This window comes from Rhinoraja longicauda, chromosome 2 (assembly GCF_053455715.1).
Source record: "Rhinoraja longicauda isolate Sanriku21f chromosome 2, sRhiLon1.1, whole genome shotgun sequence".
In the NCBI taxonomy this organism is placed as follows: Eukaryota; Metazoa; Chordata; class Chondrichthyes; order Rajiformes; family Arhynchobatidae; genus Rhinoraja; species Rhinoraja longicauda.
In genome coordinates this window covers 64,727,141-64,745,033 of record NC_135954.1, presented here as the reverse complement: position 1 = coordinate 64,745,033, position 17,893 = coordinate 64,727,141, and the positions used below count along the sequence as shown (strand labels likewise).

At 40.4% G+C, this 17,893-nt stretch overlaps 1 protein-coding gene across 1 annotated transcript in view; it reads right to left on the bottom strand.

The window, feature by feature from the left end:
• ice1 (KIAA0947-like (H. sapiens)) overlaps positions 1 to 17,189 on the bottom strand; it is a 47,535-nt gene extending 30,346 nt beyond the window's left edge. Inside the window, exons 1-12 of the mRNA XM_078420152.1 lie at positions 16,966 to 17,189; positions 12,240 to 12,298; positions 9,982 to 10,016; positions 8,039 to 8,057; positions 6,460 to 6,571; positions 6,112 to 6,188; positions 5,981 to 6,018; positions 5,420 to 5,502; positions 4,555 to 4,591; positions 4,268 to 4,324; positions 3,375 to 3,467; positions 2,203 to 2,594 (exon numbers count right to left, since the gene is read on the bottom strand). Of these exons, the coding sequence (XP_078276278.1) occupies positions 2,203 to 2,594; positions 3,375 to 3,467; positions 4,268 to 4,324; positions 4,555 to 4,591; positions 5,420 to 5,502; positions 5,981 to 6,018; positions 6,112 to 6,188; positions 6,460 to 6,571; positions 8,039 to 8,057; positions 9,982 to 10,016; positions 12,240 to 12,298; positions 16,966 to 17,076 (1,113 nt within the window). The 5' untranslated portion in view covers positions 17,077 to 17,189. The remainder of the gene's footprint in view (positions 1 to 2,202; positions 2,595 to 3,374; positions 3,468 to 4,267; positions 4,325 to 4,554; positions 4,592 to 5,419; positions 5,503 to 5,980; positions 6,019 to 6,111; positions 6,189 to 6,459; positions 6,572 to 8,038; positions 8,058 to 9,981; positions 10,017 to 12,239; positions 12,299 to 16,965) is intronic.
• Positions 17,190 to 17,893: the final 704 nt, after the last annotated feature.

The window sequence follows — 17,893 nt, the reverse complement described above, 5'->3', positions numbered from 1 at the left end:
TGGCAATAAAATCGCGTTTGCCTCGAGATGGAATTCAGTACTTATGGGATTTATTAAAATAAAATAACATTTGTTCATTTTAGATCATTGTAGCTATTTAAAAGCAGCACCAGAAATTATTCCCCTACACTATTCAAATTACACCTTTACCAAATTACACCAAATGAATTTTAATTCCTTTCGGATCTCACTTTTTACTTGAAATGTTCTTGGGCTAAAGTTATTTGTGAATATCATTTAGCTTTACTCTGCAAAACTTCCACACATCAATCAGCAAAACATTAAATGCCATTAATTTACATTCTTCAGTCATGCTGACAATACACACAAGGTGATTGCCTCTTGTGAATCTTGGAGAACTCCCAAGCATGATCAGGCATACAAACATTGTATCTACACTGGTCCATTGTGAAAAGATTACCACTTATTTTGAGTTCTAAAGATGGGAAATTCTGCCCATCTGATTTACTAATTATGCCAGAGTGCGTACATGGGGAGTTCATATCAGTAAAGGTGACACTGAGAAAATAAACCAATCAATAATTCTTCCCCCCAATTAGCACATATGGGCTCTAAAAGTGGGAATCAATCTCCTTTGCTTAATTGAACGGTGTGCAGTCAAATTCAGAGATAGTCTCGTGCACAAGAATGGAAATATGGCAACAGCTTGGAATAACGTGAAACATGGCAACAGCTTGGTATAATGCAAAACATGGCAACAACTTGTTATATGCAAAACATGGCAACAGCATGGTATAAAGGAAAACATGGCAACAGCATGGTATAATACGATACAACCCAGAAGAGTCACCTCTCTGTTCTTCAGAGATGCTTCCTGGCCCACTGAGTTACTCCAGCACTTTGTGTCCTTTTTTTTTTTTAAGACTGTTGGTCATCAGACGAATATTTTTTTTCTCATTTCACAATGTTTTACATCTGTAATAAGTTTTTACATTTGCCCTCCTCTTTCTCTCACAACTCCCCGACACTTTATCTTGGATAGACACAAAATGCTGGAGTAACTCAGCGGGTCAGATTTTCTGGGTTGGGTCAGGCTGAAGAATTGTTCTGTAGATTTTTTTTTCCTTATTCTACTGCAGAAGCATTTATATGGTAAAACTATTTTAACTCAATTTTATCATCTCCATCATTTACTATCAAAGCCATAACCCCTGTGACTGTTGCAGGATATCGGCCAACTGGTGGACATGTCCCCACCAAAAACCATAGGGTCTGATCCAGGGGGATTTCCAAAGTGTTAGGATAATACATTTATGCACAGAATCACGTGCTGCCTAATTACTGCAGAGAACAAACTGAGCTGCAATTTTCTATACTACCTCACAGCGAGATCTTGATCAGCTGAGCAAATGGGTTGACAAAAAGCTAATGGAGTTCAATTTAGATAAATCCATTTAGGGAAGTCAAATTAGGACAGGACCTCAATGAATGGCAGATTCCTGGTGGAGCGTTAAAGAGTAGAGGAATCTAGGAATACAACAACATAGTCCCCTGAATGTGGCATTGCAGGTGAATAGGATGGTGAAGGTGGCTTTTGCAACAGTTGTCTGTATCATTCAGGGAATTGATTATAGAAGTTGGGACTTTTTTGTTACAGTTGGACAAGGCAGTGACAAGGTGGTACTTAAAGTATTTGATGCGATTAAGCTTTAGACATTACAGAAATGATTTACGAGTATGTTGCCAGAACTGGAGGGCTTGAGTTGGGCAGGTTAGGACTTTATTCCTTGTAGCAGAGAAGACTGAGGAGAAACTTTAGAGAGGTCTATAAACTCATGAAGGGCATACAGTGAAAGTGCAGATTTTTTTCCCCAGGGTAAGGGAAATTAGAAAATAGAAAGCATAGGTTTAAGGTGAGGGAAACCTGAGGGACAACTTTTTTTCTACACAAAGGATTGTGGGTATTTGGATCTGACAAAGGAAGTAGTTGAGAAAGGTACAATAGCATTCAAAAGTTATTTGCAGATATATGGACAGGAAACAATAAGAGGGACATGGGCCAAATGAAACAAGCTTAGAGATTCGTCTTAGTAAGCACAGTCAAGTTAGGCCGAAGGGCTTGCTTCTCTGCTGCATGACCATGACCCCATTGATCTAACAAATTATAGGTTACAGCTATTGGAATTATTTGATAAAATGTATAAAATTGTTCTCTAATAACACACATTTGTTTACACTTGCCTTTCCAGAAGATGACGAGTATGGCAATGGAGACAATTGAGGTGGAAGAGGTTGTGTCCAAAAAAGAATTTCTTGCAGCTGTAGACTTAAAGCATCTTGCTCAGCATCATTTCCATTGTCACCATCAGTATCAGTACTTGAACTGTCAACAGGATCTTGATGTCTCATCACTTCTACAGTTTTCTCATCACAGAAAGTGCTGTCACCATTGCTTTTCAGTCCTTCATCAATCAGACACTTATCAAGTTCACTTTGATTATTATTTTCCTGGTCACATTTCAGCCTTTGCAATGATGAAGATGTTGGCTCTTTTTTCGATGGACTGCTGTGACGTGGGTTAATTCCATTTCTGTTAAGAACTTTGCATTTCTTCCATGATTTTGGTTTTGTATCTACAATGCATTGAATAAAATGTTATTGCTTTTCAAATCGAACATCTAATATACTAAAACTCAGAAGAGTATATATGTTTGTAACAGGTTTGTAACAGTGATTTCGGCAAAACGGTGAACCGTAGTGCCACAATGTTTGCACCGCCTTAATCACGACGCTGAACGCTGCTGGAAAATGATATTTTTATTTGATTCGGTTGTGTATTTTTTAAGTTACAGAGGTTTTAGTAAAAAAAAAAAATTAAAGCCAACCGTTTTTTCCATGGCCTTCAGCGTGTGACGTCAAAATGCCAATGTGAGAAGAGCTCGCAAAACCCCCCTCCTACTGATTTATTGAAGGCTTTCAGCGTGGTGCGTCTGTGCATATGGGCTCCCCTCTCCTCTTGCTTCTCTCCTCTCTCCCAAACCTCCCCGCTATCCCCCCCCCCCCCCCCCCGGACCTTAAGAGTGTGTCTGGGGGAGAGAGAATGGTGGCGGGGTCTGAGACTGGGGAGGGGGACAACACTGGTCGTCCGGAGGGGGCTTGGTGGTGGGGGAAATAGGGGTACTGGGAAAAGGGGAGGTCGTGGGGAAAGGGGGGGTGTGGGGAGAGTAAGATTGGGGTTGGGGGAGGAGAGAATGGGGGGGGGGGGGGGGTGGGAATGGGCCCAACGGGCCCTCTTCGCTAGTATTAAATAAAACAAGCTTATCACTCTCAACCAACCATCATAATCACAATTTCTAACGATGAACAGAAGGAATGCTGATAACCAAATGAAAGGATGAAACAATTGTGCACACCTGGACTGTACATGGCTTCCATGCTTGGCTTCTCTTGTACACTGGACCTTTCAATGCACATCCATATTTCATCAAGTAACAGTTTCACTTTATCTGTTGATACAAAAAGCAGTTAATGCACCCTTCCGCTATTTCAGCTTTGCTAATTAAACAATAGAATTATTTGATGCCACGTTCCCTATATGAATCCTTTCCTCTCAAGAGCACATGTTGAAAGATCAGGTACGTAGGCCGTCTTTCACCTTTTAAAATAATGGTTCGAATATCACAGTAATGCATACCTCAAATTTCAATATGCTCTTGGAGAACAGGGGTCTTGAGCAGAAAAAAAAGGAATTAGCACGACCATTTAAATAGTGTCCATTTTATTTTTTTAAGCAAAAGACTTAGTGAATATCGTACACAAATAAATAACTTGAACTTTTGAGATCACCAATACAATTTATGTTCCACCAGAGTTCCTCCAGCAGTTTGTTTTTTTGCTCCAGATTAGAGTATTTGCAATCTTGTGTGTCTCAGTTTATGTTGAGATTTTATAAACAATTTCTCATGTATTGTGTCATTTAGGCTCAATGTCAAATATTATGCAATTATTCACTCCAAAGTTCAACAAATGTAAATTACACACATCTTAGCACATCATTGAAACATTTCAAAGCTAGTATTATTAAAATAAACTGTATTTACAATCAGCATACACACATCTTGTCAATTAAATATGAAATTGGTATTTACATTTGGCTATTCACAGCCCAATGACAATATATATTCTTATTAACTAATGAGCAAATATACAAATTGTTTCCATAGTGACTTATGTTAATCATAATTAAAACCATTTAAAAATCAAACCATGAATAATGTGAAGTCTATGTGAATACTGAATTACTTACTTTTGTCTATTCTTGGTACTTCCTGCCTGAGATTCTCTGAATCTGCATCTTTCAAAACTGCAAAACATATTGCAGACATATCATATCATATATATACAGCGCGGAAACAGGCCTTTTCGACCCACCAAGTCCGCGCCGCCCAGCGATCCCCGTAAATTAACACTATCCTACACCCACTAGGTACAATTTTTACATTTACCCAGCCAATTTACCTACATACCATATGAAAAAGCTTTTACATGCCAAATTGGTGAAAATGTATTTAAGAATATATATTGTGGTTTTACCTTTTACACCATTCTTCTGTCGAACTAGCAGTTTTTCCTGTTGATTTTGAAAAACATTATCATTCTCAAAAAAATGCACAAACCTTCATGACAAAGATTTCACGTAAAGGTGGAAAAATGTATTGCTGTGGCATCCTATCATCCTTGTGTAATATCTCCCAGCATCTGCCAGATAAATTAAATCATACACCACAGCTCTACACTATGATTTTGCTTTTTGCTGTTGTGTGCATAAACTATTATATACAGTAAGGTTGTGAACGTGTCAGATTACTAGAGTTTTATTGTAGCTCCTTAACTACCAAATATCTTCATCTAGTCAGTCTCAAGTCACCGTGTCCGTGAGCACATCTTTGTGATTGATTAAAACAGAAGTTCTTGAAATGCAAGGTTCCTTTGGCTGCTTTTATTTTTGGAAATTCTTTGGGCGGGTTAGTGAGATGGATTCCTCTCCAGGCTTGAATGGCCTTTGGCTTGCAGATCCCTTCGCAGGTCATTCAACCTATGGTAGGTCTGGTTTTTAAATCCCACTTAACAATCATAAACGTTCCCCGTTATCAAGGGCGATCCAGGCATGCCAGTGGGTCGGGTGTCAATGACCTTATGTTGTTTAGACTCTGCAGGGAAACAGCATCAGATTGCACAAAGTCTAACCTGGCAGATGAGTTGGCACATTTACTCTCAAATGTAGGCAAATCCTACAACCCATTTGTACAGACAAATTCCAGAAACATGTTTGAAGAGTATATCATGATCCTGCAGCAGGTTAGAGATATGTTTGGTAAGTGTGCAAAAGCTTAGCAAGTGAAGTTTAACCTGAAAAAGTTTGATGTTTGGAGGAATTGAAATTATATTTTATGTTTACCTGAGTTTTCTTTAAATTTCTTTCCAACTTTGTCTTCTCCTTTTTCAACTGCTTTATTTCTCCATTTTGTTTAGTCGTCGTTTCTTCATTAGAATGGATTTTTTTTTTAAACCAAAAAAATTGTGGCAATTAATTCACAGGGCAGTCAAACAAGACAATCAAATTATTCACATGTGACAAATTGTAGGAATGCTTCTGGTCATACTTGACTGTTCTATTTAATTGAACAGAAACACAATATCTTTTTATCAAAATGAAATTTATCCACTTAGATTAGATTAATTTGAAACCTCGGATTCTTCATTGAATATTTTCTGCTTGCGCTACCAATATTTCTCACATCTTCACTTGCTGTAGATTAAAGGAGTGGGGGAAAGGTTTAGTTCATACTGTAGGATCTGCTTTAATGTGATAAATACAATGTTGTATATTGGATTCCACTGTATACATTTCTTTCTTTTTACCAAAGACTGGATGGACATTTACCAATGATAGAATTCCGTGTGTATACTTATAACAGATTCCTGCAAAACTTTGACAGTAACTTCTGAAAGTAATTACCTTCCAGTTTTTTTATCCGCATTTCCAATTTCTTATTCCTGAAATACAAAATAGTGTTGAAAACATAAAAGGTAAGAGAACTAAAATATATCAAAATAAATTATGGAGAGCCAATTAAGAAAACTACTCACAGCGCATCATTTTTTATCTGCTCTTGTTCCAATTTGCTGAATTCTAAATGTGTCTGCTGATACATCTTGATGGAACTCTGAAAATGAACAAAACTATTTATTAGAAACAGAAATGGGAAGGGTGGTGGTGGTGGTGGAAGTCTTTTTTGTTGTTGTTAATACTCTTTAATATTTGATCATGATGTGCTTTTATTTTAAAGTAAGATTTTGGCATTATCCCAAGACATTCATTTTGTTAAATTTACAACATTCAAATATTTCAGATTTAATTAGATATATTAATCAAAAACCAAAAGAGCACGTTTCTAATTTGATGTCCAATAACAATTTTATCCTAAATCATATTACCCTCTTTTCTTCCAGTTCTACCCGCATTGCATCCATTTCTTCCGTGCATTTTTCCAGAGGTACACATCTTTGTAACGACTCATCCAGTTGATCTCGGAGTGTTTCCCGATCTCTGCATAAGGGAAAAAAAGAGAAATGGGACAATGCAAAATGGGATTCAAACACACCGCAAGCAAAAAGACAAAAATATACTTAGAATCTTAGCAAGATTTGGTCATAACTATTTGCTTAAAAGTCATCTCAGAAGACGAAAAAAAAGGATGTGGATCTTGGACTTTTCTGCCAAAAAAGGATGCGAATGTGGACTTTTCTGCCAAAAAAATCTTAAAGTTTGTGTTTTCTTTCTAAAAAGTAATCACAATGGCTTAATGGTTTAATTTAAATTATTTTATTTATTTTATTTCCACTTTAGTGCCTACAAGCGAGAAAATTATTATCCCTCATCTTGTTTGATTACTATCTTGTCTCTTACTGAAAGTGCATATTAGATGTGGATAGAACTAGTTTCGGCTCTAGTGCACCCTGTACTTAAGATACTGAAACTTACATTATAATAAACGTTCCCTGTGGATGTTACTGAAGCTAACTGGCACATCGAGAACTAACCTCCAGAGAGAAATGAACTTCAGAAAAGAGAAACAACAGTAATAAAAAATATCAAACCTGTCCCAGCATTTGTCAAGAACATGGCTGATCCACTGTAACATTACTTTCCTGAAGTAGCCACAACTCCCTTTGCTGTCCTTAATATCCAGAAATCTATTGATTCCATTCTGAATAAAATCAGTGCTAAGACCTCATTTGTCTCCAAAGGTTCAAGTCTGAGTGAAGAAATTTCTCCTGATCATAGTTTTAAATGGCCTATTCCTTATTCTGAGACCATGACCCTAATCCTAGATCCTTTAGACAGCCAAAACACCCTCCAAGCATTCAATCCATTGTGCAATGGAAGAACTTTGTACCTTTCAATGAGATTTCCTTTCATTCTTCAAAACTTTAGAAAATATGGGCCAAGTTTAGTTAACCTCTCCTTATAGAGCAAACCTAGAACCTCAGCATACAGCGTCATTCATTTTTATTGTACTGCCTATGCAGCCAATGAACTTTTAAAAAGGTAGAGATTTAAAATGCACAAATTACTTTCGGTGAAATCTCATCAAGGCAAGAATCACTGTACTTCTTTAAGTGGAATGTTCTCTAGTCTTTTAAGTTACTTCAAATCAACCCCGTGTTGACTCCGATAAAAAAGTGTTCATTTAAATGGGTTGGCAAACCAGTCAGTTGTCACCACCTTCCTTGGGGACAACTTGAGATGAGTGATACTCTGATAAAAAAAATGAGTGACATCCTCTCCCACTCTTCTCAACATCAGTGGGTGCAAGCCAAGCCAGTAAAACCTTTCCTCTTTTGACAATCCGGCCAGGGTATGTTTGTATGAAAAGAAATAAAAATAGGAACCCACAAAGAATATTAATGGCAATAAATAACAATAAATAAATAACTTTAGTGCTAAAAATCCTCAGTTCTGAGATAATTGTATAATGCAATTGTATTGCAAAAAAATGGAAACATTCCTTACCGTTCAGTTTTCTGGAGCTGTAATAATCTGTTAAGAAAATCTCAGACAGATCTTTTACTTACGCAAAAGAATGAGAAACTAAATTACTAAATATCAAAGCATGTACAATATTTATAGTTGACCCACCAACACTTTATTTTAGTTGTTTGAATATCACAAGATTAATTCAGTAGATTTACTCTGTGCCATACTTTAAATTATTTTTTAAATACAGTACGAACACTGAGGTGATTTTTAATACAATGCGAAATATCCTCGTTGTTCTTTGGCACCGTTTATGCAAACTTTACTGTAAAGAACACAATGTAAAATCAATTACAAAAAAATTCCAAACCATAAACATTGACAAAAATGCACTATTTAAACACATTTTCAGCCTCACTTGTTGAAACTTGAGGTACTGACACTTCACAAAATGCTAGAACATATGAAGCTGATACTTGGTCCCCTGAAAGGCATTCATTTATATTTGTTTCTCCAAAACAAAAACACAACCTTATCCTAATTATAACTTTCTTTTTGGAAACTACTCTTAAATCTGCTTCCATCCCTTTTTCTGCTTGAACTATCCCATATCCTTCTAAACAAAAATGATTCTCAAGCTAACATAAATTTCTGGTTGTTTAAGTCATTCACATTTTCATTGTGGAAATGTGATATTCCAACAGCTATACTTTCAGCGATATTATCTTTGAAAGAATGTGTGCTGCGTTCAAAGATTCCAGGTATATTGATTTTCTGCCCTTTTAAAAGAAATTCAATCAATACTTAAATAACAAAATTACATAACCTCCCCCCCCACTTCACTATAAACTGACAAAAAGGTACTTAGCAAAGATTATGGTATGATATAATTCTAATTCATTCTTTGCTAAAAAAAACAAGATGAAACAATGCCAAACTACCTTGACGACTGCATGAAGTTGCCTTATCTCAAACAGCTTTGTAAATTCAGCTAGTATTTATGCACACCTAGAGTTTATGATATTTAAATATATATTTGTTGGCAATGGTAAATGTTTACCAGCTGATGAACTTAATCTGCATTTTTAGTGTTCAGCAAATTAACAATAATTGCAAAAAAAGTTTGAAAGAACTTTGTGTAGGGAGGAACTGCAATGCTGGTTTAAACCGAAGATAGACACAAAAAGCTTGAGTAACTCAGCAGGTCTGGCAGCACCTCTGGAGAAAAGGAATCGGTGACGTTTCGGGTCAAGACCTTTCTTCAGGCTGAGAGTCCTGACTCTCAGTCTGAAGAAGGGTCTAGAGCCGAAAAATCACCTATTCCTTTTCACCAGAGGTGCTGCCAAACACGCTGAATTACTCCAGCTTTTTGTCTGTGGACAAGAACTTCATTTGTACCAAACTAGGACCTGCATATGTGCATCAAACTATAGCATTTCAGGCTAGAAGGCAATGATTCCAATTGGTATAAGTGCCCTGATTTCGAAAAGTGTGCATCTGCAGTACGAAAGCTTTTCTCAAAACTTCTTGGAAAACTCTCAGGTTCTTGTCAGTTGTCGATGTGATGCCCTCTGGACTGTACTTGAATATCAGCGCAGAATTTGTGCAAAACATTAACTCAGTAAGATTTGAATCCAGTTTTCTGAATCAGAAGTATCAATGCTATTTCCCAATTCATGTATTTAAGCATAAAAAGTAAATCATTAAAAGGAGCAATGAATGTTATTAAAACCATTTAAAACATGCAAACAAGCATTGGAACTCATTTCTAGATCAGAATTCAAAAGCTACATTAGATCCGTTTGGTGGAGCAGGTTGTGCCCTTACAACAGTTGGGACAATCAAACAGCAAATTGGGAATTTCATAAAGCAAGTCCCTTTAAGAAAATAGAACCTACTGAAGGAAACTGACAACTTTCCCATTTCTGAAATTAAAGTGCAATAATTGACTACTCCTTTTCTGCATGTACAAAGGATATCGTCACATTTTTTCTGATATTCTGTGAGAACATGGCTGGAAAGAGAAAAATATTTCATGTTAGAGAAATTTTCGTATTTGCACAAAACAAACCTGAAAAATTTGCATATGAGACAGCGCCATTTACAAAGTAAAATGTTTCAAGGTGTTTCAGTGGGGTATTACCACATTTTCTTAGTTTTAGAGATACAGCTTGAAACAGGCCCTTTGGCCCACCGAGTCTGTGCCAACTAATGATCACTGGTTCTATCCTACACACCAGGGACTATTTACTGAAGCCAATTAACCTACAAACATTTTTAGGATCATCTTTGGAATGCAGGAGGATACCAGAGCACCCACGTGGTCACAGGAAAATGTACAAACTCTTGTACAGACAGCACCTGTAAACAGGATCAAACCCAAGTCTCTGGCACTGAAACGTAGCAACTGTACGCTGCGCCACTGTGAGGTAAACAGGTACGTTCAAAGGAAACATTCAATATGAGAGTTGATTTGCATCATACCTATTCAGAATCGGACAATGATAGAATTCTCAAAAGTGTGTGTGTCTAGAAGATAGTGTGGGACAAGATAGTGTGTGGCGGCACGGTAGCGCAGCGGTAGAGTTGCTGCTTTACAGCGAATGCAGCGCCGGGGACTCAGGTTCGATCCTGACTACGGGTGCTGTACTGTAAGGAGTTTGTACGTTCTCCCCGTGACCTGCGTGGGTTTTCTCCGAGATCTTTGGTTTCTTCCCACACTCCAAAGTCGTACAGGTATGTAGGTTAATTGACTGGGTATATGTAAAAATTGTCCCCAGTGTGTGTAGGATAGTGTTAGTGTGCGGGGATCACTGGGCGGTGCGGACTTGGTGGGCCGAAAAGGCCTGTTTCCGCGCTGTATCTGAAAAAAAATAATAAAAATAAATATGAAAAGATTATGAAGGAATTTAAAAGGTGAGAATTTTAAAACTGATGGGATGTTTTTTGCAACCTATGAGATACACGCAGAGCTTTGAATGAGCTGAGGTTTATGTAGGATGGATGATAAAGGTGATCAATAGCCAGTAGAATGCCTCAAGTGCACAAGGTAACAAAGGGGAAGATGTGGATTACTGTGGAAGGCAATTAGGCAGCGTTGTAGAGATGAAGTCATGCAGTCGCAGTGCTATTGCAAATAAGATTTTAAGTACATCAATATCATAAATATATCAGTGAACAGCTGCCAGAAGACTGAAGATGCAGCTTTCAATTCTCAATTGCAGAAGTAGAAATGGAAATAATTGAGGCTTTTAAAATATTCTTTCTTGATATGAAAATAATGAAATATTTGATAATAACATATAACATATAACAACTACAGCATGGAAACAGGCCTGTCTGGCCCTACCAGTCCACGCCGACCATTCTCCCTGACCTAGTCTCATCTACCTGCACTCAGACCATAACCCTCCAATCCCCTCCTATCCATATACCTATCCAATTTACTCTTAAATAATAAAATCGAGCCAGCCTCCACCACTTCCACCGGAAGCCCATTCCATACAGCCACAACCCTCTGAGTAAAGAAGTTCCCCCTCATGTTACCCCTAAACCTTTGTCCCTCAATTCTGAAGCTATGTCCCCTTGTTGGAATCTTCCCCACTCTCAAAGGGAAAAGCCTACCCACGTCAACTCTGTCCGTCCCTCTCAACATTTTAAAAACCTCTATCAAGTCCCCCCTCAACCTTCTACGCTCCAAAGAATAAAGACCCAACCTGTTCAACCTCTCTCTGTAGCCTAAGTGCTGAAACCCAGGCAACATTCTAGTAAATCTCCTCTGTACCCTCTCCATTTTGTCGACATCCTTCCTATAATTTGGCGACCAGAACTGCACACCATACTCCAGATTCGGCCTCACCAATGCCCTGTACAATTTCAACATTACATCCCAACTTCTATACTCGATGCTCTGATTTATAAAGGCAAGCATACCAAACGCCTTCTTCACCACCCTATCCACATGAGATTCCACCTTCAGGGAACAATGCACAGTTATTCCCAGATCCCTCTGTTCCACTGCATTCCTCAATTCCCTACCATTTACCCTGTACGTCCTATTTTGATTTGTCCTACCAAAATGCAGCACCTCACACTTATCAGCATTAAACTCCATCTGCCATCTTTCAGCCCACCCTTCCAAAAGGCCCAAGTCTCTCTGCAGGCTTTGAAAATCTACCTCACTATCAACTACTCCACCTATCTTAGTATCATCTGAGCCGTTAGTTCATATACTTACTCTGTATCAATAATTTTTTGTTTCAGTGCAATAAATGCAGTTACGTATTCATTTAAATTCTGTAAGAGAACAAAAGCTATAGATCAAAATGCAGAAAATACAGAAATGGTTTATTATGTTCATACTTTAAGATCAGGCACATGAAAGTAAACAAGGTCAAAACATACTAAACTCTAATTTTCCTCAAAATGCCCTGTTTTCTAACTGACATTGTTGATATTTTATCTAAAATCCATTCACAATAACATCCATGCTTTAAAATTATTCAGCCATTGAGTTTATACTGGATTTTGGACCATTCCCATCACTTCCATTCCCCTATATATTTCCCTCGAACTGACTTTCTCCCAGATAAATGCTGTAATTGTTACTACTTAATTGTTATTTCTTAAACTGTTCCTGCAGCTCATTCTCACGGGACTATCAGATTTTAAACATTGGGATAACTCTAGCCCTTCAACCAAACTTATCTTTCCTCTTCCTGAAAATGCACCAGAGATCAGCAGTGCAATCCAGTCAGCTCTGTTGGAAGTACAAGACGCTCGATAACTTACTCCCTGCTTACTAACAATCAATGTCCATATACAGAATTGAAAAAAAATAGTGAAAGTAATTTAGAAATAAAACGTTGCAGATACTTGAAACATGAAGTAAAATAGACGATGTAGCTTCTATTTTTGATTCAGAGTTCTTACAACTATAGAATTGCATTCTCAGAAACAAAAACCCTATTTATACCAACTAGCTGGTGGAGAAAATGCCAACTAAATGGTGGAGAAAGTGGAAAATGTTTTTGATACTTTTCCATAACCTTGGCTCTCATTCTAATGATTTCAGTTCATAGTCCAAGTTATACGGTATTGAAACAGGCCCATCGGTCTTAACACCCATACTGCCCAAGATTCCTATTAAGCTAATCCCATTACACTGTAAATGGATCAATTGTAATCATGTATTATCTTTCCGCTGACCAGTTAGCACACAAAAATGTTTCACTGTACCTCGTTACATGTGACAATAAACTAAACTGAACAGTTGCTTAAATTTGGCCTATTATCTCTTCAAATATTTCCCTATCCATGTACCTGTTGAAATGGGTTTTTTTAATTGGATAACTGGCTTGTGTCTACCACCTCCACTGGCAGTTCGTTCCATATACCCACACTCTGTAAAACCTGCCCCTTCTGTCTCCTTTTATTCTTTCCTCTCCCACTTTAAACCTACGCCCTCTTGTTTTCGATTCCCCTACGGTGGGGAAAATAAACGGACTAGCCAAACTGTTCCCCTTATAAATTTATAAACCTCTTTTAAGATTACCCCATCAGCTTCTTTCACTGCAGGGAAAACAATCCCAACATGTCCCATCTCTCCGAATAAGTCAGGCTCTCCAGTTCAGGCACCACCCTCGTGAACCTTTTCTGCCCCGTCTTTTTCTGCACATCCTTCCTTTAGAGTGGTATCCAGAACACGCACAATATCCCTAGTGCAGCCTAACCACCATTTTGCACAATTGTTCAGATTTACTGCAATGAAAGTCATCTTGATATCAGGATTTTAATGCAGCCATAAAACCATGCCTTAGATGAAATGTCAAACTGCCAGGAGCTACAGGCTTGACTGAAGGTTTTGATACTTTAATAGTTAAATTCATCCAAAAATACAACTTTACTTAAAGGTTTTGGTTTGTTTGTACTTTTTATTTCTATGGATGAATGGCATAAACTAAATCACGATCTCGTGCCTCTGCACTGATGGAATCTCTCCTATGGACTGATCCTTCTGTTGGCCCAATATATCAGCCACTTGTTAAATAATATATAAGAAAATAACTGCAGATTCTGGTACAAATTGAAGGTATTTATTCACAAAATGCTGGAGTAACTCAGCAGGTCAGGCAGCATCCCGGGAGAGAAGGAATGGGTGACGTTTCGGGTCGAGACCCTTCAGAACTTTAGCCACTTGTTAAACATCAGCTTTTCATCCTGGGACAGACCCTCTCACCCCAGCCATAGAGAAATTAACAGTAAAAAAAAACCAAAAAACACTAACTATGCCAAAGAACGAACTTTAGACCAACAGACCAATACGAGACATGTCAGCAAATGCAACAAACCCATGAGGGAGGCCGCTGGTACTCAAGTAAAATTTAAAAAAAACCTCCCCTTCCCATAACAACCTTTCTGCCCTGTGTCTCCTCCATTACCAGAGTGAGGCCACATGCAAACTGGAAGAACGGTATGTCATATTCGTCTTGGGTTGCATACAACTCAACAGTATAAATACTACAATCTCCAATGTTAAGTAACTAACCAACAACGCGACTGCCTCCCCTCCCCCTCTTCCCCGAGTCTCACTTGGATGCACACTCATTTCTCCCACAATCGTGCTCTCCTTCCACCTATATCCCTTCCTCAGGATTCACATTTCAACCCTCTTCTCCTTATCTTACCATCTGTGGCCTTTGTCCAACAATCTGCTGATCGATCCCCCCCTACCAGTACCCACCTTTCACTTAAGATAGACAGACACAAAATGATGGACAGGCAGCAACTCTGGATAGAAGGAATGGGTGATGTTTCGGGTCGAGATCCTTGTCACCTCTCTTACCAGGCCTTATGTCCCCCCCCCCCCCCCCCACTACAATCAGTATGAAACATCACCTATACATAACAGTATAACAGTATAACAGAGCTTTATTTGTCATTCGGTACCGAGGTACCGAACGAAACTACATAGCAGTCATACAAAAAAAGAACACAAGACACATAACCCCAACACAAACGTCCATCACAGTGATTCCAAACACCCCCTCACTGTGATGGAGGCAACAAAACTTCCACTCTCTTCCCCACGCCCACGGACAGACAGCTCGTCCCCGACCGACCCGCACAGTCCCCGCATGTTCTACAGAGATGCTGCCGCCTGACCCTCTAAGTTACTCCAGCACTTTGTATCTTTTTTTTGTAAACCAGCATCTGTTGTTCTTTGTGGAGTAGATTCCATTTGGTCTTGGCAGCAGGTGAATCTTTTATATTTTAAATAGAGCTTGGGGCAATCTGGGAAGTTAACAATTGGGAAATTGTTAGCTGCACAACTTTTGATAAATTAGCAAAAAAAAAAGCAAGGTTGATATACCATGAAATGATCAAGAACAACAAAAGCTACACTGTCAAAATTGCCTCTGTGTTGTTATACATGGAAATAACAGGGCTACCTCAACAGCAGTTGCAAAGACAGCCTTCAAAAACAATGCTGGACTAATCTACGGCAGAGATCAATCTAATGCAGCTCCAGATTTAGGGGATGAGACCTGACCATAAGAATGTAGTATCCTCACATCCGTTGATCACGCAGGGCTAATTAATGATGTTGGTAGAAACAGGCTGCATGCTTGGCCATACAAGGAACTGCAAATGCAGCTTGTGTTCCATGCTAACTAGTCAGCAGAAAGACAGTGTAAAGAGACGTGATAAAGGGAATAATGTGAATAACGTTTAATGCAAGATAAAGCCAGTAAAGTCCAATCAAAGATAATCCAAGGGTCTCCAATGAGGTAGATAGTAGTTCAGGACTGTAGAGAACACAAAGTGCTGGAGCAATTCAGTGGGCCAGGCAGAATCTCTGAAGGACATGGTCGTTATGGGATTTTAGTCTGAAGGTCCCAAAAGGATACGTCGCCTATTCACGTCCTCCTTGGTCCACTGAGTCACCTACTCGACATGAATGGCCTTTATGACAAGAGGAGTTGAGTATAAGAGCAAAGAGATCCTTCTGCAGTTGTACAGGGCCCTAGTGAGACAGTACCTGGAGTACTGTGCGCAGTTTTGGTCTCCACATTTGAGGAAGGATATTCTTGCTATTGAGGGCGTGCAGCGGAGGTTCACTAGGTTAATTCCCGGAATGGCGGGACTGTTGTATGTTGAGAGGGGATCTTATTGAAACATACAAGATTATTAAGGGATTGGACACGTTAGAGGCAGGAAACATGTTCCCAAATGATGGGGGAGCCCAGAACTAGGGGCCACAGTTTAAGAATATGGGGTAGGTCATTTAGAACAGAGATGAGGAAAAACTTTTTCACTCAGAGTTGTGAATCTGTGGAATTCTCTGCCTCAGAAGGCAGGGGAGGCCAAGTCTCTGAACGTATTCAAGAGAGAGCTAGATAGAGCTCTTAAAGATAGCGGAGTTAGTGGGTATGGGGAGAAGGCAGGAACGGGGTACTGATTGAGAATGATCAGCCATGATCACATTGAATGCTGGCTCGAAGGGCCGAATGGCGTCCTCCTGCACCTATTGTCTATCCCGTGTAGAAAATAAAATGTTTGTACACAGGGCGAAGACGTTGTAAGACGCCGCACCATCAACCAAAACAACCTGCTGGAGTGGGCGGATAGCGGAAGCTCACAGCGACACAAGGAACTGCAGATGAGCAAAACACAAATTGCTGGAGGATCTCAGCGGGTCAGGCAGCATCTGTGGAGGGAGATGGACAGGCGGAACCCTTCTTCAGACTGATCAAATGTTCAGACTGATCACAGGATCGAACTGATGAACGTGCTGTGCTGTTACCTGACATGAAGGGCGGGCGATGCGAATGTGGGTTCACACCACAGCAGCCCCGGCACCTCTCCGCCTGTTCGCCCGCCCGGCCCCCGCTCTGTGCCCTCTGCCCGGCCCAATCCCCGCCCGCTGACCCGCCCGCCCGCCGGCCGCTCGGCCCCGCTACCTGCTGCAAGCTCTGACAGTTCCCACAGGGGCCGGGGCCCGACCCGGAACCCGAGTCCCCGGAGCCGGGCCCGGTGTCGGCCGCCTGCGAGCGCGATTCCCCGGGCATCATGTTGCCGGGCAGCCGATCGCCGCTGCTGCTGCTGTGCTGAGCGGAGCGGGTGGGTGGGTCACTGGGCCGATGGCCGCGGCCGCCGCCGCCGCTCCTCCTCCATGGCCTCACTCACCGCGCCAGCCGCTGCTCAGGACCCCGCGCGCCCGCGCACGCGTCGAGCGGCGCAGCAACAGCGGGGGGAGGGGGGGGGGGAGGGAGGGGGAGGGAGGAGCCGCCGGCACAGCCGCGGACAGACAGCGGGCGGGCGAGGGTGCGTTAAAGCACAGGCAGTGGCTCGGGCAGCAACAGCGGCGCGAGGCCCCGATTGTCTCGGATCAGCTGATTGAACAATGGTCGATTGTGAGCGAAGCCGCGACACAATCACATGGCCACAGATGACAGCAGCAGAATGAGGCCATTCAGCCCATCAAGTCTAGTCATGGCTGATCTATCTCTCCCTCCATCCCAACCCCTTCCTCCTGTCTTCTCCCCATAACCCCTACCACCTGTACTATACAAGAATGCATCTATCTCTGCCTTAACATATACATTGACTTGACCTCTGCAGACTTCTGTGGCAATGAATTCCACAGATTCACCACCCTTAAGGAAATTCCTCCTCGTCTCCTTCCTAAAGGAATGTCCTTTTATTCAGAGGCAATGACCTCTGGTCCTAGACTCTCCCACTAATGGAAACTTCCTCTACATCACCTCTAACCAGGCCTTTCACTATTCGATAATTTTCAATAAAGTCCCCCCCTCATCCTTCTAAACTCCAGCTAGTACAGGGCTAGTGCTGTCAAACGCTCATCATATGTTAACCCACTCATTCCCG